This window comes from Necator americanus, chromosome V, assembly GCF_031761385.1.
Source record: "Necator americanus strain Aroian chromosome V, whole genome shotgun sequence".
Classification (NCBI taxonomy): domain Eukaryota; kingdom Metazoa; phylum Nematoda; class Chromadorea; order Rhabditida; family Ancylostomatidae; genus Necator; species Necator americanus.
The window spans coordinates 7,009,007-7,028,927 of NC_087375.1; the positions used below are offsets into that span (position 1 = coordinate 7,009,007).

The 19,921-nt window shown below is 42.6% G+C and overlaps 2 protein-coding genes across 3 annotated transcripts; one reads left to right on the plus strand and one right to left on the minus strand.

Annotated features, from left to right (window-relative positions):
* Nucleotides 1-1,897: 1,897 nt before the first annotated feature.
* On the plus strand, nucleotides 1,898-6,628 carry RB195_013172 (uncharacterized protein; the record flags this gene model as incomplete). Its single annotated transcript, XM_064202865.1, has 11 exons — nucleotides 1,898-2,067; nucleotides 2,130-2,251; nucleotides 2,315-2,391; nucleotides 2,446-2,577; nucleotides 2,740-2,862; nucleotides 3,799-3,855; nucleotides 4,368-4,472; nucleotides 4,527-4,688; nucleotides 4,762-4,859; nucleotides 6,337-6,471; nucleotides 6,529-6,628. 11 exons carry the CDS (start codon nucleotides 1,898-1,900, stop codon nucleotides 6,626-6,628), a joined length of 1,281 nt encoding a protein of 426 aa, XP_064058746.1.
* A 758-nt stretch (nucleotides 6,629-7,386) lies between these two features.
* RB195_013173 (uncharacterized protein) lies at nucleotides 7,387-19,717 on the minus strand (the record flags this gene model as incomplete). Of its 2 annotated transcripts, none has more annotated exons than XM_064202867.1 (13): nucleotides 7,387-7,489; nucleotides 7,543-7,625; nucleotides 7,684-7,785; nucleotides 7,845-7,979; nucleotides 8,100-8,181; nucleotides 8,235-8,319; nucleotides 9,235-9,614; nucleotides 11,481-11,566; nucleotides 11,641-11,782; nucleotides 11,915-12,012; nucleotides 12,796-12,865; nucleotides 16,143-16,289; nucleotides 19,632-19,717. In XM_064202867.1, the coding sequence occupies 13 exons, from the start codon at nucleotides 19,715-19,717 to the stop codon at nucleotides 7,387-7,389; spliced, it is 1,599 nt and encodes a 532-aa protein (XP_064058747.1). The 2 variants fall into 2 exon arrangements, with proteins under 2 accessions (XP_064058747.1, XP_064058748.1); XM_064202866.1 differs by lacking the exons at nucleotides 16,143-16,289; nucleotides 19,632-19,717 and adding exons at nucleotides 13,987-14,023; nucleotides 14,490-14,507 and having other exon boundaries at nucleotides 12,796-12,938.
* Nucleotides 19,718-19,921: the final 204 nt, after the last annotated feature.

Consider the following 19,921-nt stretch of genomic DNA (forward strand, 5'->3'; position numbering starts at 1 on the left):
ACGATTCAGGCCGTAGGACATAAGATGACAGACGACTGTCGATAGATTTAAGGCTCGTTCATTCGTGTTGTAGAGTCATTAGTAAGGAAATTGTTTTCTCGACAACGGTGTATTGTAAGTATGTTTCTGACGCTGTTGATTTTAGAATAGAGTCTTTAAGCAATGAAAAATGAAATTTGTTGGCGTTTCCTACAGAAGAAAATAAATAGTCACTCTGAAGTTGAAAACACAACAGGACGTGAAGTCCTAGTAACTGTTGAATGAGTAATATTAAACACAAATGTATGCCTGGATTATACTTACGCAGTACACTTCTGAAGTGAAAATAGTCTATTCTGTAATACCGTGCAGAATTGAAGTAAATATTAAAAAAAAAACAGCAGATCACAGAGTCAATACAAAGGTTTTATTCAGAAAGAGCGGTTTATACTTGTAAGAGCAAGATCGGTGAGTTGATCATACGAATAGTCAAAATTAATGTAATTCTGACTCAAAAGGACGTCACAAGTTACTTCCGCTTTCTTCTCTGCCTTTTAAAGGTTTTCGATGGTCTTATCGTTTTTCGTGGGTTCTTCATCATCATTCAAAAAACCATGGAAGATGAGTGTCAGAATATTCTGTGATCGGTCAATGGTTTCGCAGCTGCTACTTTTGCGGGTTTTTCTAACCATCACTATCGGTTTCTTCCGTTTTTGCGATGGCTTGAAGTAGTTCTTCATACATAAGAGCGCGAAAAACCTTGGTATAGGTCGTTGCGGCAGAAAGAATGTATGTGGAATGAGCGACGTTAAGTGGACCACAAGGTCGTCTAGGGACCGGATTCAACTCTGAGGACACTATATTAGTTAGGAGAGGCGTATGCCGCTCCACTGCGACAATGTCATATTCTGACAACGATACTTAGTTCCACTCTGAAAGAAATATCTTTATGTGTGTCGAGTCATATCGCTGATCTGTGAGCTAATTGTAACGTATAATAAATCAGCTGTTCTCGTGTTAGATGTACTGCTCCCGCTGAAATTGTTGGAACAACAAAGTCCTATCGTTACTAAATGGAGGAAGTTCCCGAATTCCAGATTCTTGGAACCTAGACAAATTAGAGGGACGTTTGCCATCTTGTCATAAACTAGACGCCATTTGTTATAGGCACCTCCTCTTTCGCGAAACCTAATCTACTATTTTTGGATTGAAAGAGTGAACAAATTGATAAGTTCGTATACGAATAGATTAACAACTCATAAATATGTTTAGAAAAATGTTTATGTTACGTTCTGAAGTGAATGGGATGATCTAACATACCGGCTTTTTCTGTGCAAACATAAGGGATCCCCTCTTGAAATGTTGGGCGTAGCCTACGCGTATCCTATTTGGGAAATGGTATGGATCCAGATTCGAACCACTTGTATAAGCTTGTTTCGTACATCCATGTTTGCAAACAATGTCCGGCATTATTAAGAGAACATCGTAACAACTTCTCGTTCTCCTTCTGAAATCTTTAAGATCACATATTGAAAGGTGTCACCGACAAATTCTTCTTTCAATAAAAAAAAGTTCCTTATATTTCAATGCTCACTGACTGTTCCATTCGTAATCATTAGACTTAAAGTTACAAAGAATGATGTTCACCGAATATGACTATGATTAGTTCCTAGCAATCCTCCTTCTTACCGCTATTATTAGAGGTAAACACGGTCCAGCTGAACACTGGCACTTAGCTCTCAATCCGTAACGGTCTCCTCACCAAATGTTTATGTTTATAAATAGGTCTGTAATTGCGAACTGAAAAGTATTCGGCGTTAATACCTACGGATGCGCGATTCGCCACACTTTTTGTGATTGTCAAGTCGAATGAGGTACGGTAACGCCGCAGAATGAGGAATTGTTTGCTTATTAACAGATGTTACTGATTCTTCTCCTACTTCCCTGTCTATCCTTGGCTGTACCACAAAACTGTTTCGCTCGTGTCCGCAATCACACACTCATTGGAACAGCAATCATAACACTTGATCATGTCACTCTGCTACAATGTCAACATGCTTGCCTAGAGGCAAAGAAACAAAGCTGCAGGTTAGCGTTTCTCATAGGTATTGATCTTGGCTAGTTGTTCTTGCTTTGATTTGATTGCTCAGATCATTGATGTATCATGCAGCAACGAAACGATGTTACCTGAATTCTGAAGACATGAAAACACCTGGATCTCAGTTTGTTCCCGTTTTGGACGCGGTCGACTACTATCACAGGACATGTTACTGTAAGTGAGAGCAATAAACAGTACGGTCGCGCGCAAAAATGAAAAGCATGGAGACATTTTCAGATAAACCAAGTATGCCAGTCAAACGTGAATCTATTAACGTATTCGAAGACAAATGTTATGAAATCATTAAGGGCAAGGTAAGGGACGTGAAGACCGGAAAAGACAGAGTAATTCACTTGCAGTAACTATAGGTATTGATTGGTATCGTCGACCAATTGATTCAAGACGTGACTTCATTGGATCAATGTAAGAAACGTTGTCAGAAAAGTAAGGAAGCCAGTGATATTGTCTGCAAAAGTGCCATTTTCTATGAGAAAGAGAAGGTGGGTGTTGAGAAGACGCAATGGACCATTTTGACTTCTGTAAAAAACGCTAATTTTCCCTGTTCTTTTTGAAAAAAAACCAATGATAATTTAAACAGTCATAATTCATAATTGACTTATTGATGAAGTCTACGGTAAAATGAATGAAAGTCAGCATTTCAGGAGTGCATTATTGCGTCACAATCACGAAGCGATATCCCTGATCTATTCATAGAAGATGATCAAGCGATATATATCGAAAACGCATGCCTTAGCGATAGCACCTCATCGATGAAGAAACTACAAGTGAGTCCCATAACGAGTGACGTGACCTATCTATCAAGAGAGAAAAGAGAAAAAATAATAATAAGGAAAGAAAAGGAGATTGGCCGTAGAGATTTTGGCGGGATACTCACAGCTAGCTGGGATTTCTATTGGATTTCACCTCACGGATAAGATGCAGATTCCGTCGTGACCTTCTCTCTGGTTTTATCAGGAATTATTGGGAATTTCTGACCATGAAGCGCCATAAAGAATATGAGAGCCGGAGGGAATTCCCGCGCACGAGAAGTGGAGTCTCCCGTTTAAAGTCATCACTCCACGAAACTGAGGTGGTACGGATTTCTGGTGGAGTATTCATTTACGGGATTGTAGATTATTGAGAGAAGGGTGATTCCGTTCATTTCTTTTTAGTTGCCGCTGCAAACGGCCCGGAAGATACGGCTTCGAGCGTTCCGGCGCACTATTTTCTACAAGGAGGTCGATTAGAGCGCGCCAGCCCTGTGCGGCGCCGCATCTTCCGGGCTGTTTTTACGGCAGTTAGGAAGAAATGGACGGATCCACACCCCTCTCCATAATCTACTACCCCGTACACAAATACTCCACTTGAAATCCGTACCACCTCAGACTCGTGGGGTGATGCCTTTAAACTCGTTTTCAGGCGTTAGTGGGTTCGAATATTTTGTAGGTAACCTGGGTCAACCTAGTTTCAAAAAAGTGAAAATAGGACATGTTCCTATTGATGAAGAGACGTTTGAATAGGGCAATCCGTGAAAAAAGCTCCTACTATGGTTTTCATTCAAACTTCGCTTGTCATCAAATCATCGATGATCCGACTGATGATCGGTTCAAGTGTTGTTCGTTGATAACTTTGCTGGATTCTGTTTCAGAATCCTTTTGCGATTGGTTTGGTAACCAGTTGCTGATGAATTGATGGTCTCTCAAGATGAAATCTTATTTCAGGCAATGCCTGAGACCGTTCCAGACTTCAAATCGCATGTGGCAGGTTCTTCTATTGAGGTAGGAATCACCGTTTGTGTAAAAGTAGCATGGAATGAGCAGGTGCATAGCTGCTGCGGGTGACGACGGCGAAACGTTAACCTATTTAGAGAGTGATAACAATCTTGGCTCTTGTTTCACATCGACAAGCAAACTATGAATAGTTGTCTTCCAAATAGAAGAGCTGTGGAGATACCTTCGGCTTTTCTTTTGACCCAAAACTAGGCCGAAAGGGATCGCATCAATAAACCGGGTCAAAACCAGGACTTTGGTGCTGTCGCGTGAACGGCTGCGCTCGAAACGGTACGGTAAAGTGAACAGTTTCAGTCTAGAAGGGACCTATCCCTGATCTCTGCAGCCCGTGTGAAGCTAGCGATGGCCTCAGTTTCGCGCCGCTTTTAACGCAGCCGCTTACGCAAAGTGCACCGTGCTTCAGATCGTTTTGACCCGACCACACCATAGCATCCGTACTTCATATCGTTTTCCGCAATAACTCTGAAAAACAATCCGTTTACTCCAATCACTTTTTTCAGCCAACAACAACGACTCAACAGACGGAATCACTCCCAGAATCCACCCGTACTACCGCACGAACCTCTATCGCCATCGGCAAAGTCACCCACAACCAAAGAAAATCGGTCAGTCACAAACCTTAGGCGGTTGAGAATTACAAGAAAAAAGTCTCCCTCCAGCCGCAGAACACTGTTGAACTGTCCGGCTATGAATCTCCTTCTGATACAGTATCAAATGATTCTGGTGCAGAGGACGTAATTACGACAACGACGACGACAACAACAACAACAACAACTACCACAACCACCACCGAAAAACCAACAACAAGCTTTGATGCAAAGGTGTCAAATTCTGAATTGGTAGTTCATTGACCACTTTTAGTGTCCTATTTAACTTTATTTTCTAATTTACTAGGTGATTGACTCCTATAATGTCGAGCCAGTTGTGAAAACTGCAGCGTCAGCAGGCTACGGTAGACGTTTGCGCGACGCTCGAGTTAAGGAGTGCTTCACGTGAGTTTTATATATGATTTTCTAGTTAACAATGATTAAGAAATGGTCAACAAAGACCAGTTTTTTCTTTTAATCCCATGGGGGCCAATGCTCACGAATGCGTATCGAAGGGACGTGCTTAAGGGCATCACCCCACGAATCCGACGTGATTTCCGATGGTCCAAAACTATACGGGATCGTAGATAGGGAAACGGGTGAGATCCGCATTCATTTCTTCTTAATCGCCGTAAAAAACGGTCCAGAAGATGCGGCTTCGAGCGTTCCGAGGCGCTGTCGTCTACGAAGAGTAGCATTGGAGCGCTCCAGCAATGTGCACGCGCCGCATCTTCCGGAGCGTTTTTTTACGGCGATTAGAAAGAAATGGACGGAATCACCTCCTTCTCCGTAGTCTCTCATCTCGTAAACGAATACTCCACCTCAAATCTGCACCACCTCAGATTCGTGGGGTGATGCCTTTAATCTGCTCTACACAAAAACAAATATAGTGGAACTCTCCACTCTCCTTAAAGGCAGCACACTAAATGTGCACGAGCCGCATCCATGTACGATTGGTCGAAGAGCAGTGATGTCTTCTCGTCATCCCTCGTAGGAATTAGAGCGGTTCCTACATCGTTTTCCTACGACGATCAGAGAGAGAGAGAGAGAGATAAGCGGAGCCACCGCGGATTCCGCAATCCAGAATCCCATCTCTAGTTTTTCCCGCGGATGCCCTCACAACGTCACATTCGTAGTGTGCTGCCTTTAAAAGTATCACCCCACGAATCTGGAGTGGTACGGATTTCCGGTGGAGTATTCGTATACGGGATCGTAGATTATGGAGAGGGGGATGATTCCGTCCATTTTTTGCTAATTGCCGTAAAAAACGGCCCAGAGGATACGGCTTCGGGCGTTCTGGCGCACTATTTTCTACAAAGAGTTCGACTGGAGCGTGCCAGCCTTGTGCACTTGCCGCATCTTCATAATCTACTATCTCGTATACGAATACTCCACCTGAAGTCCGTACCACCTCACATTCGTAGTGTGCTGCCTTTAAGGAGAGTGGAGAGTTCCACTATATTTGTTTTTGTGTAGAGCAGATTAAAGGCATCACCCCACGAATTTGAGGTGGTGCAGATTTGAGGTGGAGTATTCGTTTACGAGATGAGAGACTACGGAGAAGGAGGTGATTCCGTCCATTTCTTGCTAATTGCCGTAAAAAACGGCCCGGAAGATGCGGCGCCGCACAAGACTGGCGCGCTCCAATCGAACCTCTTGCACAAAATGGTGCGCCAAAACGAATGAGGCCGTATCTTCCGGGCCGTTTTTTACGGCAATTAGGAAGAAATGGACGGAATCACCCCCCTCTCCGTAGTCTCCCATCCTGTATACGAATACTCCACCTGAAATCTGAACCACCTCATATTCGTGGGATGATGCCTTTAAATACACAGAAGGGAGGATTTTCTCCTCCTTTCTCTCTAATTCTTTACTCTTCAAGTGAGGTACGTCCTCTTCACCCAATGGATCAAACACGGATAACGAAAGCCTACTCGCTTGAGCAGTGCACAGATATTTGTCGACTATGTTGGAGATGTTTACATGGCAAAAAATGTGAAGCGGTCGCATTTGATGTGTAAGTTCTGTGCGTCCATCCTTTGTCGCCAAATTCCCTATCAACACTATCCTTCAGAAGTCGTGAATTCTGCGCTCTCTCTTCTACGCACATCGTAGACGGTGGCGATATGCAAGAAGTGGACGGAATTGTTTATCATAATAGAAACGACTGTTGACATTAACGTCTAAAAAGTTTTGTAGGCATCAGTTTGTGCGGTAGTTGATTTGAAAACATGATTGTACAGTTTGTTTGTTTTTACCTCATTTTAGTGGACACATTTGAATAAACTCCCCTTTCTTGTTTGAAAGCTGTCGAAAATGCACTCCTTCAGAGAAAATTTGCTCCAATGAAAAGAACAGTGCGTGGGAAGCGAGGCTGACGCTGTGTTATGCCTATTTTTGCTCCTTTTCTTCCATGTGCAATAATTAGTGGCAGCGGCACGAAACCAACGTACTATGGGAATCTCAGGGAAAACGTAGATTTCGGGATGTAGATGGTTCCCCTCATCATTGTGAAAAAAGGCGTGGAAAACCGTGTTCTCTGCTACAAAATCAGTTGCATGCGCCACCGTTGTGCACCTGTCGCATTCACGAACGAGCGAACGACAATCAACAAGTCCTCTTCAGCAAACTATTCAAGTGAAACCAATGAACATGTTGCTGAGGCGACCGGAGCGTTCACAATGAGGTGCGTCCTAACGTTCCTTGTAGGATTTCGAAATTTCAATCCAGACCTCAATCTCATTTTGTGGTTTCGTGATACGCTCGCTGCCTTTAACAGAATCGTTTGGTTATAGCCCTTGTTCTTTGTCCTAGAATCACTACAAAAGGGCAGCGTAAAGTGAAAACAACAACTAGAATTTTGGTTCACTGTCTCAACAAAAATTGCATTGCAGGGAATTTATTTCCATTCACGAAGAAAATTTAGCACATCTCAGAACACACAAAGGCCTTCTTCACATTTTTCTGTGCCAATAATCGTACAACGCCTGCATGCAGGTCCCATCTTGTAGATTTGTTCTGCCTCAGTACCACCGCTGAAGAAGAATGTTTAATTCAATTTCTTTTTAGTAGATATATGTAAACAGACCTTTCGTATCGACAGATTGCATTAATAAAGTTAGGGCATTTGTAGGCGGCACAACCGACAGATTTATTGCTATCCCAAGCCATCTGAATGAGCAACGTAAAAATTAAATTGTGCTAAGTCCGTTTCAGGAAAGTTACCTACCCTTGCCCAGTGTGAAACTCCATTTTTGGCATAGAATTTGTTGAGATCCGCATTCTGATCCATTCCTGTGTTCTCGATTTCCAACCACCAACGATTTGGAGCCTGTATAGTCGTAATTGATAATTTTAATTAACTATCAAACTATCGGTAGGGTTACTTACCCTCCTTGCGATTACATCCATAGTGAGCGCTGTGTTCGGGAAGGTGTAACGATTCTCAGAACTGTAACCAGAATCTGCATCCTTACACTGCATCGCATATTCGAAGGCGCTTTTCTCTAGAGCGCAGTTGTATGTCTATAAAACTGTCTATTATGATTGTCGACGGCCATTAACGATTGTAGTTCTTTCGTTATTACTCTTTCCATTATTACTTCAGTTTAACATTATTTTAACTCGGATATTTACAGGACTTACCAATTTGATCATTTTCGATGCTTGGCGTGCCATCCCCGTCGTCATCCCTTTATTCTTTTGTAAACCTTGTGCAAGTTGTGACCTAGAAAACTTCTCAATTTTACCTTTCTTAAAAAAAATTCGGAAGGGTTTTACCTGTGGAAGTTGTGGCGTTCAAGGAAAGTATTCCTTATATCGTCCGTAGATATATGGGCATTGTCAGGACAAATTCTTGTCGATGCTTAAAACGTAAGGATATAACACTTTTACTGGACCTGCGCACTGCGAGAATAATAAACAACAACCTGTGAGAAGTATTGACACTCTAGGAATAAAAATTGTGAGCATCAGCAAGATACACTACTAACTACTTGGAATAACACTTGGTATCAGTTCCGTAACGGAAATGGTATCTTAGCTCGGTCTCAAATGGTTTAAAGGCATCATCCCACGAATCTGGGTTGTTGTGGATTTTCGTCCTCTACACCATCCTTGCTCTCCGCCCCCACCTGCGACTCGTCGGATGAAATGAACTGCCTATCGACGGGGCGAGGCGCAAGGGTGGCGCGTTACAGTAGAGGACTTCGTAAGGAGCCGCATTCCGAAGATCATTTATAGTGATGCAGGGAGAGATGAGCGGAAAAACCCCTGGATTGATAATCTACGACCCGATATAGGTATACTCCAACGGAAATCCATTTCACTTCAGATTTGTGGGGTGATGCCTTTAAACTAAGATTTTTTTTTCCTAGAAATTCCAATGTATTATTTGTGCATAGGTGTTGGAAGACTTCAGAATTACATCGAATATGCAAGCTTTGCTGGATCGCTAAAAGTACATTCATAGGCCCTCTGCAGTAATATGCTATAGACGGGTTGAATTAGTAGGTAGGAGATTACGTTTTTAACGAAAATAGACCACAGCGGAAGAAAAGACTTGGTTGATATTCTTAATTCGCTGGGACAGCAGAACTTCCATGTCTTGTGCAGCTTTTTGCATTTCTCTCCTTCTAGGCATACTGATTTATGTTAGTGCATAATTTGTGTGAATCTCAGACCGTGATGTGCAGTAACTGTAAATTCTGTTCTTCTTTTTCCCCCTAATTTATTTGTTGAAGGGACAATACGTAAGGGACAATACGTAACCCAAATGTACCTGGGGGTACCGTTGATGCAGCAGCTGCTGTAGTTGCTGCTGTCGATGTAGTTGCTGCCGTCGATGTAGTTGCTGCTGTCGATGTAGTTGCTGCCGCCGATGTAGTTGCTGCTGTCGATGTAGTTTCTGCCGCCGATGTAGTTGCTGCCGCCGATGTAGTTGCTGCCGCCGATGTAGTTGCTGCCGTCGATGTAGTTGCTGCCGCCGATGTAGTTGGTGTCGCTGTTGTTGTTGGTACCGACGTTGTTGTTGCAGTTGGGTCGATATATCCGGCAAGACAAACGGTATTACTGCATTTCGATCCAGCGTATGTCGTACATTCATCATGTCTCGAACAACCGTTGCCGGTTTCATAGATTGGCTGACCCTTCTCAGTACCCCTGGAAAATGTTAATAAATGATGATATATTATCAATATTATTCGGGAACATATTGTACATGAGAGGTGATGATCCTAAAATCATCCTCGAAGTCCAACTAGAATCTAGAACGGGAAGACTTAGATCCAGCAGTTCTCAATTTTACATTTCATTGCTTGAAGTATATTAGGTGAAAAGTTCTGAGTGTTTTTTCGCTTTATTTCGACAATAAAATTAATTCAGCAAGCACCTGTCGATTTAAATCAAATATGCATCGCTTTGTTCGGTAACTTTTGTCCATTTTGATGTAAATTCCGAAATTCCGCCATTGAAGAAGTCATCGTCCTTATTGGCAAAACCTGACCACCTCATTTTCACAAGCTTCTCTTTAGACCGATTTTTTGTCGTCAAGAAAATTTTCCATATGCTTGAAGAAATGATAGTAGCTTGGTGTCAATTCTCTGCCACACGGACGGTGCGGTAGAATCACTCATCCAAGCTCTCGGAGCTTCTGACGAGTCATTAAAGATGACCGCGGCCAGGCTTTATCTCACTGGAACACAGCACCTGTCCTATTGACCAATTCCGGCTGCTGCCTATTTCAATTTTGTCAGATCCTGACAGTAAAAGTCCGAATTGAGTGTTTTCGCAGATGGGAGGAGCTCATAGTGGATGATTTCCTTCCGATCCCAAACACAGAGCGAAACCTTCTTGGCCGTTAATCCGGGTTAATCAAAAATGGGTTGATTTCGTTAAATCTCAACAAAGAATAGCAGGCGATTCAATTCGATCTAAAAGGTACTTTTGCGTGAATTCGTGTGGCACGCATACAAGAAGATTCTTCTTGAGATCAGCCTTATGCAAATTGTTCCAAACGTTTTTCCTGCTAATCTTCAGTTCCTGAGCAATGAAACGACATTTTCGGCGATTGACCTACCACAGCGTGTCTCATCTTCGACTTCCATATTACTGTAACGGAACTACTACTAAACTACTGCTATGCTGTTGCATTCGGTGCTGCAATAGGTCCATAAACAGCTAAAATTTTTCTGGCCACTTGCTCCGCCTTTTCACCTTGATCGTACTGGTACTGAAGAACGCATCGAAACTTTTCTCTTTTTACTTCCGTTTGGAAACGCTACAACATACAACTGGCTCCATCAAAGAGAAGATCGATAAAGAACTTTTTTTCGAAGCGTAATATCATCTTAAAATCCTCGTATGATATGATCCAATATGATGTTTACATCGTCAGCACTAAAGACAGCAAAACGCTAAGAACTTTTCACTTCACCTAGTATATCACCACACAAGGCTTGTAGTTAAGTCTTGTAGTAAATTCATTTGCATTAAAAATTCGAAAATCCGTTTATGAGTAGACATATGAGAAGTAGCTGCGAACATTTGTATTTAATATTGCACTGAAAACAAATACAATGCCATTTTTTGATGCAACCCCCTATTCTCTTAAAGTCTACCATGAATTTTCATAAATGAATTTTTTTTAGTTAAACTTCTTGCTGAATGAGGGTTGCTGCTGCACAGGAGACGACTGTTTTAGTAAATTTGCCAAGAAAAAAAAAACTTATGAAAATGGTCGTAATAGTTTAGAACGGCGAAGTCGCTTATTACAGAAATAAGAAATATTGCAGAAATGGATATGTAAACGGATGAGTAGAAGACTAGGGTGAGAAAATTAGAATGTTTTCGTGATCTCTTTTTCACATTCCATTGTGGATTTTGAAGGATAGCAACGAATATTGAAAATGAATTGCCGTGTAAAATCTCAAGTGGATAGCCGAACTAAGTAGAAGAATAGAATCTCATGATTGGATTTGAAATTGTTCCGGAAGAGGATTTTAATGTTGTAACAAATGTCGCACGTACTTGGCATAAATGAGACAAGCCATGTATAGATCGTTGCCGCACATTTTCTGAGCGCATCCAAGTCTGGTGGCCTTTCCGTAAGCAAGCTAAAATCACTTCACTTCAACATTTCATGTGGCTAGAAATTCCGTACGCCTAAAAATGTACATAGTAGTTTTACCTTCGCAAACTTTTCGAACTTCGCATCGCCATCGAACACTGGAGCGCCAGTGGGAACAGTCTCTTTCTTCACTTCATCGCACCAACCTACCACCTGTGTTTTAAGGAACGTCAGTCGATCGCAAGTTCCACTCGCGTCCGCTCTGAAAGCATTTCCGTTCTGTCTTTTTGATTTCCTATGTTTTTCTTTTAAAAATTACTAAGAGCTGTTTTTGGTCCAAATTATGACAGGAATGCGAAGATTTGTGATCTTAAATGCATTCAAGGATTCTCACTTCGTTAAAATAAGCGCTGCATCACTCGGCTCCTTCTCTGATTCCGAACATTTTTCAACAATTTCTTGCGCCTTTTCTTCCAGCATGCAATCCCAGTACTAAAAAGATAGAATTTCACAAATTTCGTTTTAGAACGGTCCATGCTTCTGAAATTGGTGCAAAGGTAGTTGGGGTGGGGGTAACTCAACGCTGCTCTAATGGAAGTGCGCTTTTGAGCGCAAGACGACCGCAGAGCAGAAAAACCGTTCTCAAATGGGAAATGACTTTCCAATTTGAAAAACATTTCAGAAAGGAAATGGTTCATTAATCGAGTGGTCATTAGTGGAACTGAATATTTGAGTCACTCGCATCCTAATACTTAACCATTAGTCTTCAAGGATCTATTATATGTAGGCTACAGCCGTTAAGAGAAAAAATGAGAATAAAGCTGGAACTAGTAATGCTAGGATCAAGGCGAAGCGGTGGAGCGGAGCGGTTGCGATCGAGGGGAGACTCCTGCCAGCACTATTCATCACTGTAGTGCTCGTGAAGCCAGCGATGGTCGTCCCATCTCGATCCAAACCGCTAGGTCCACCGCTCCTCTTCAATCGCGTCTTCAATCATAATCGTATGGGGGTAAGTACTGCATGGAGGTCTCTTCGTCTATCCAAAAGTATTAGTGTATGAAATTTGAAAAAAAAATTGCTTTCATTCGAGCTACCGGCTAAAATTAAGCAATAGGCTTGAAATGACCGAGCACGTGAAGCTCTTCTCTTTAGTTCATTAATTCAGCTTTGTTCATCTAGACAAATTTCTTTCTGTTGCTGATTTTCTTTAGAATTTGATTTGAATTCGATTTTTTTTTCGATGGAGCAGAGTGATAAGGAAGGAAGCGAACTTACCAGCCTATAGATGTTCTGACCTCGAGGCCACTTCGTGGATTGCTCAAACGCTCCATTAGCGACATCTCTTCTCAAGTTGTTGATATTGTTAAAATATCTCTGTCTTATATCGTTTGTCGATTTGAAGTTCCAGCATTGGTAATCTGAGATGAAACTGGGTTAGTTAAAGATATCGCTCCGGTTTTTTTTTGCTGTTTTCGCTTTATTGAATGAATACACTACGTTGTGGTAATCTTTGAGGGGCGGGTCAGTCAGTGAGAGGTTTCGCTTGCTACTTGATCAATCAGAGGATCGGATCCGCCCTAGTGCAAACTAAGCCAGTCATGCCTCCGGAATCGATAAATTAGCGCCAGACTTATCTGAGAGATGAATGCGCTGTCTTGATACATCAGCTAGTCGAGCAAGTCATTGGACAGGGTAGTTACACGTGCGTAAACCTCAAACGATTCAACTAACGCGATGGTAATGATACTACGTTACACGAGCATGGAGGTATAGGTACGGTATCAGTATTTTGTTAGCATTCTTCTAAGCCTCATAATTTATTGCGAACCTAGGTGATAGAGGCATAATAAGGTCAAAACGACCTGAAGATCGGCGCAATTGAGTAAGTGAAGTGAAGTCGGAGTGGCGGGGTGGAGCGAACAGTTGAGGTCAAGGTGGGACCACCGCTAGATTCGCTCAGAGTGTAGCGATGGACTCCACTCTGAACGGCTACGCTCCGCCGCGTCGCTTCGAGGGCAGCCTTCTTACCCAACCTCACCGAGGTTGAGGCGGTTTTGACTCGACTATAACGAACAAGATTATCATTCAACACCTTTTGTCGAACATTTTTGGAGGGAAAATCTAGTTGGGGAGAGGGCACTCGGTGACGAATTTATTTCTCGGTGCTCTAACTTACTTTTTCTTCTCATAGTAATATTAGCTTAGATGTTATAGATCCTCTATGACTAATGCTTAGGCCTTAGGGTCCCGATTGACTTAAGTATTCATTTCGAGGAATAAGGGCGCCACCGTGTTCCCCCTTCCCAACTACATCTTGCCCCTTTTCTCATTCGACGGATATGTGAACTAATCACATCAGGTAGCACACTTTTAGTGAGTACTGGTCAGCTTTGGTTGATCACTACTACTGTATGTTCTAATCGTCACAGATTATTTGCACTAATTATTGAAATAAGGAAACGTTACCTGTGGCAGCAAATGCAGAAGCGAAGAAAGTAAGAGCCTGAAAATTAACTCAATTCAGTAAGAAATCATACTTGTATTACTAGATCATTTGCAATCTCGGTCCACATCTACGTCAAAGGAGTGCTGGTCAGTTTCTACTATATTCTCAGAAAAATGCAGAAGAACCGCTCTCTGCAAATCTGAACACCAAGGTAGCTTTCTGTCAGGAGAAAGTGTCACTTGACTAATTTTGCAAAAATGAGGTTTTTAGGGACCAATGATGTTTAGAGGCGGTGTTTTGTGCTGGTCTGAATGGCAACGGTGAGAGATTTCGTCCCTTCTCTAATTTATGTACGCAGAAGAGCATACATAGATCAGGGAAGGGGTGTGAGTTACAGCGGACGCGTGGCGGTCGCCCGGGCCAATGCAAATGTTGACGACTGTAACACCCAGTACTGCAGCCAGTCATGAGTGAACCGAAGCGATCAACGCTAAGCAATGGTGAGTGAGAAGGAGAAACTCACCACAAACAAGAAGTTCATTGTCGTTGTTCGTGACAACTCAACTTTGGTGCGCCTTTTATGCAGATGAAATTGCAGAAATCCACGTATTTTCCGATCCAAACAATAGGTTCCACATTCTCCTGACATTTTAGGGATTTTTTGAAATGGCACCGATGGTGAAGAACGGAATGAATAAAGTTACCAGATAAAAAGCAGGATTTTTTTCCAACCACTTTACGTGACTGACTAGAATTCACCGTATCGTGCCACGTCAAGTACATATTTGGTTTAAAAAAAGTGCCTATCGTGCATTTTTTCCAATCCCTTTATATCAGAAAATCACATATGTGATCGACATTGCCACGTTGGCGATCAAAGTTTGATCCAGTGAACTTTTCGCTACCGTAAGGAACAAAGGATACGGTGCATACGGTACCACCGTGATGGCTTGACGCTTCGGACACGCATTCAGTTCTCCGCAGTGGCTTGGGAGTGTCAGCCGGTGTACCAGGTCAGTGCTTTTATCCTTCCCGAAGACTCAAGTAGGAATTTATCGATTTCAGAGGAATGAAAGGTTTGGTTGCTACTGTAGCTTAAAGAACCTGCAATTCAGCGATGACTGATATAGTCGGGTCAAAACGATCTGAAGCTTCCGTAAGGAGCGTTGCCCGTTTGAAGCGGCGTTAGCGGCGTGAGTTGAGCTGGAGTTTGCCAGGGACTCTGATTGCAGAGGTGAGTGGTGCTGTGGAAGACCATTTTTCGATCGATAATTTTTCAGGTCGTTTTAACCCGGCTATACCTCTAACAACGTTCCTGTTTTCAGAAAAAAAAATGCCTGGAAAGTTGATAAAGATAGCTTAGAGAGGCTTCCATAAAGTTCAGTACCTCATTTCCCTAAAGGTTATCGTTCCTAAAAGTTAATATACATGTAAAATACTACAACAGTATAAAATTTCAGGAGAGCAGCCGGTGATCCTTAGATGATTATACGTGCAGCACAGATAATCTAGTAAAGAGACTCTTGCTACTTGTAGTTTAAGTCCCATACTCTCTGCAGCACAAAAGACGTATATGTTTTAGGCTGGACAGAAACTCTTGTCAGCATTTGTCATTTTTTTCTGCCTCATTCTTTTATTTAGCTTGTAGCCAGTAGAAATTAATTAATAATATGATCACTATTATTAATTACAACAGTGCCCCACCTATTGGGCAACTCAGCGATCCCTGTCTCCCAGAACTGAGAGGTTGCGAGTATAAGAAGGCGCTGACTGCCCGTTCGACTTCTCCTTCAAACTTGGTGAAGATTTTCTTAGTTAGGAAAGAATCGAGGGGCCGGAATTAATGGCAGTCTGAGGGGTGAGGTCGAGAGAATAGGGGATGTGTAACCGTGTCCTACCCTAACTCTTCCAGTTTTTCGTGGGTCTCCTTAGCTACATGGGCCTAGCGTTATCGTAGAGGAGGTGCACCGAAGCTCGTCTTAGCCGTTTTTCTCGAACGGCTATTGCGAGCTCCTGGAGCTGACTAGCGCATGTGGAACCGTTGACGGTGTGGCCTTGTGGGAGCAGCTCGCAAAACAGCATTCCCCTCGAATCCCAGAAGCAACAAAGGAGACACTTTTTGGGGTGTAGGTCCGATTTGGCTTGCGTCGGTGGGTGTTCACCTTAAGGGAACTACCCGAGTCTCGTCGCAAGACTGCACGTGCTGATCTCCGGATCCTCTTTGTTAGCGTCGAGAATGGCGGAGTCGTCGACAGTGTGGGGCATTCGGACGGGGCTTGACTTCGTAGCCGGTGTCTCGGCTAGCAAAGTGAGCGGACCAGCGCTTGACAGTCTTGATGGTAGTGGTGCCCTCGCCCGATCTGCTGTTGATGTGCCCTGCTGCCGTTGCTTTCATAGAAGATGATAGCTCGAAGATGATTGCTCTTGCTTAATTAACATCGTGAATAAAGTTAAGCAAAGACCCTTGGCTATATACACCTGTCGTGAAGAAGCTTTGAGAATCTTCTACTACTGCAACATGGGTTCCGCCCAAAAATGGAAAGTTCTGGTAATTTTGAAAAATGGGTGAGAAGAGCTTCTGTCCACTCTAATACGTGTAAAGAAGGTATAAAGCAAAAGTGAGAAAATTGTCTGATACTCGAAAGATGAGGAAGTCTAGCAGCCCTACCCATCCATTCAATCATGGCAGACTTCTGTAGATTTTAAGAAAGTTCGAAATGTTTGACTGCAAAATCATCAAGGTGAGAAGCGCAACTCGGAAAATCGATAACCATTCATTGTGTGCAGATTGTGCCAGTACCAATACAATACCGTATATGTACAACTAATTAATAACATATCCTCCAACAAGGAACGACAATGTGTTTCCGACCACTCCAGCACCTGCGGCCCAGATCCGGTCCTAAGCTCGATTGTAATAGCCAGGTTAGTAACACTGGTACTGAAAGTAGCAAGTTCTCGTAGGTATAGTTTATTGGTTTAGCAAACTTTTCTTGGGTAGTTAGCAGATAATCAGAAGTTAGTACAAGTTAGAATATGTAAAGAAAGAAGATTACTGGTACTGGTATGGAATGATGGAGAAAAGAAAAAGAATAAGATGATCTCAATCTTTCGTTTATCTTGGGTGGATGTAGCGCAGTCGGTCGCTGTAACTGCACAGTCGACGGTTGAAACCGCCTTATATCAAACCAAGCCTTTCATCCCTGCGGGGTCGATCAATTGGAACCATACTTGTCTTAAAGGATAAAGACACTGACTTGATACTTCGGCTAACACCCGCTAGTCATTGTTAGGGCTAGTTACACGTTCGTAAACCTCGAACGATTTTGAGTTGAAGTGAACGCGATGGCGCATCCCAAGCGGATTGATTAACACCAGACATCTAATCCTTTGTCCCTTATCCTAGATGATTGGTTAGAACTAGATGTTAGGTTACGAATATGGTCGTGGTTGCGCTCAGCTTCCCTTAATCGTCCTAAAAAACGCCGTGGGAGCGGCGTTTGTTTTTACGAGGAAAGCTTTTTCGCTCGTGGATGCGGCACTGAGCGTCTTCACATGCCTCGTGAGAACGGACCAAGTTTTCCGAACGAATCAAGAATTAGGGTTAGGGGGAATCGAGGATAAGCTTCTTTCCACTTCAACATTTTATTTGACAAGACCCTGAGTCCTAGGCCAAATTGATTAACAACCTTTCATATAAGGACGAAGACTCTTCAGTATTCTGTTGACTATACTGCTGATCGGATATAGCTTTGCAATTGGATGAAAATGAGAATTTCAGAAAAGTAGGAAAAGGAGTTATGGGACGATCTAATGCTGCGCTTCTTTCGACATTGCTCTTATGGTATGTGGAAGATGGATGCATAAGCACGCTGGTAATTTACTCGTGAAACAGATATGAACTAGGCATGGAACATTCCATATTTTGTCTTATGACAAATCAACAATGAAGGAGTGAATATAATGTCAAAGATCACCCACTCAACGATCTTATAACTGATAACCTTAACCAAGGGAAAAAAACGTCTTGAATATTGCCATCGCAAACGGCAGAATATCAACTCCACTACGAAATTAGGTATCTAATCTGGGAATAAAAGTAGACAGAAACGAACGAATAACCAGGCAACAGGAAGGTGCAAATGAAAAAAAAGGCTAGAATGGCCACAGATAGTGGTGCCCAAACTTTATCCCAGATGACGCCACATGGAACGTCAGAACCCCATTTCTACGCTAGCAGAGATTTACAGAGCAGTAGCAGAGTGTTCATATGTTGAACACTCAATTCAGGTCAAATGAACTTTTTAGATTTTGAAAAGATGAGGACTTATTTCGTTGAGTGTGTCGCCTATGGGTATCTAATTCGAGCAATGAAAGGGATCCACATTGAGAACGCTTATGCGAATGTGTTGTATGTTGTGCACATCTTTGTTTGCAAACAATCTATGGTATTATTCTGTGACGGGTGTGTGGGGCGGGTGTGGCGCAGTCGGTTAGAGGTCCGTTGTAGCCACACGGTCGAGAGTTCGAATGCGCCCTAGTGCTCACCAAGCCTTTCATCCCTCCGGGATCGATAAATTGGTACCAGACTTGTCTGGGAGGATAAAAGCACTGACTTGATCATCGGCTGGCCCCCTGCAAGTCACTGTATAAGCCGTTCCAAAAACCTCAACGACTACGAAATCCACTAGAACGCGTTGGCGCATCCTAAGTGTATTGATACGCCAGTAACTTTACTTTTTATGGTATTATTAAGAAAACGCGCTAGCAACATCTCGCTATAAATCCGCGATCTTCAGTGTTACATACTCCGCGGTGTCACCGGTGAATTCCTATTTTCAATTCAATAACAAAAGAGTTTCTTATCTCTCAATGCTTACTGAGTGACCCATTCTGGATCTTCACATTTGAACGTCACAACGAGTAAGTAGCTTCATCAAATATGACTTTGATTAGTTCCTTGTAATCTCTCTTCTTAGAATTCTTATTCGCGTAGATCACAGTACTGCAGAAAGCACTTAGTTCTTAATCCATCAATGTCTCTTCACCCAATGTTTATCTTTATTGATACATCGGTAATTACGAACCGATTGCAAAGTTGATGGGATTTGCAGATGCGCGATTCCCCACACATTTTGTGAATATCCAATTGTACGAAGTACTACGACTTCACAGTAGAGGAAAATTGTATGTTAATTAACAGATGCTCTTGATTCTTCTCCTACTTCCCTGCCTATCCCCAGGCTGTACCACAAGACTGTTTCGCTCGTGTCCGCAATCACACACTCATTGGAACAGCAATCATAACACTTGATCATGTCACCCTTGCTACAATGCCAACATGCTTGCCTAGAGGCAAAGAAACAAAGCTGCAGGTTAGCGTTTCTCATAGGTATTGATCTTGACTACTTCTGAACTTCGATCTGATTGTTCAAATCACTTATGTATCATGATGTTATGAAACGATATTATGTGAATTTCGAAGATCACATGGAAGCGCATGGATCTCGATTTTTCAGAACCACAAGATCTCAGTTTTGTCTTTGTTCTAGAGGCGATCGACTGCTACTGTCAGATACTATGCTGCTGTAAGTGGGAACAGTGAGAGAAGTACGGTAGTATGCAAGAATGTTATAGTAGGGTCAAAACGACATGAAACACGTACGCAATTGCGTACGCGGCTTCTTTCGAGGCGCTTCGGTGAAGCGTAGTGGCTGGGAGCGTGGTGAAATCCTTGCTGGCAGCACCCATCGCTGCAGTTTGCGACGGTCCCAACTCGGTTCCAATTGCTGCCTCAGTCGCGCCGTTTGGAGCGCGTACGCAAATGCACCTCAACTACAATCGTGTTTCATGTCGTATCGACCCGACTATATGTGAAGTGATGATAATTCTTCAGACAAGATAAGTATGGCAATCAAATGTGAATCTGTATTCGACGACAAATGCTATCAAAAT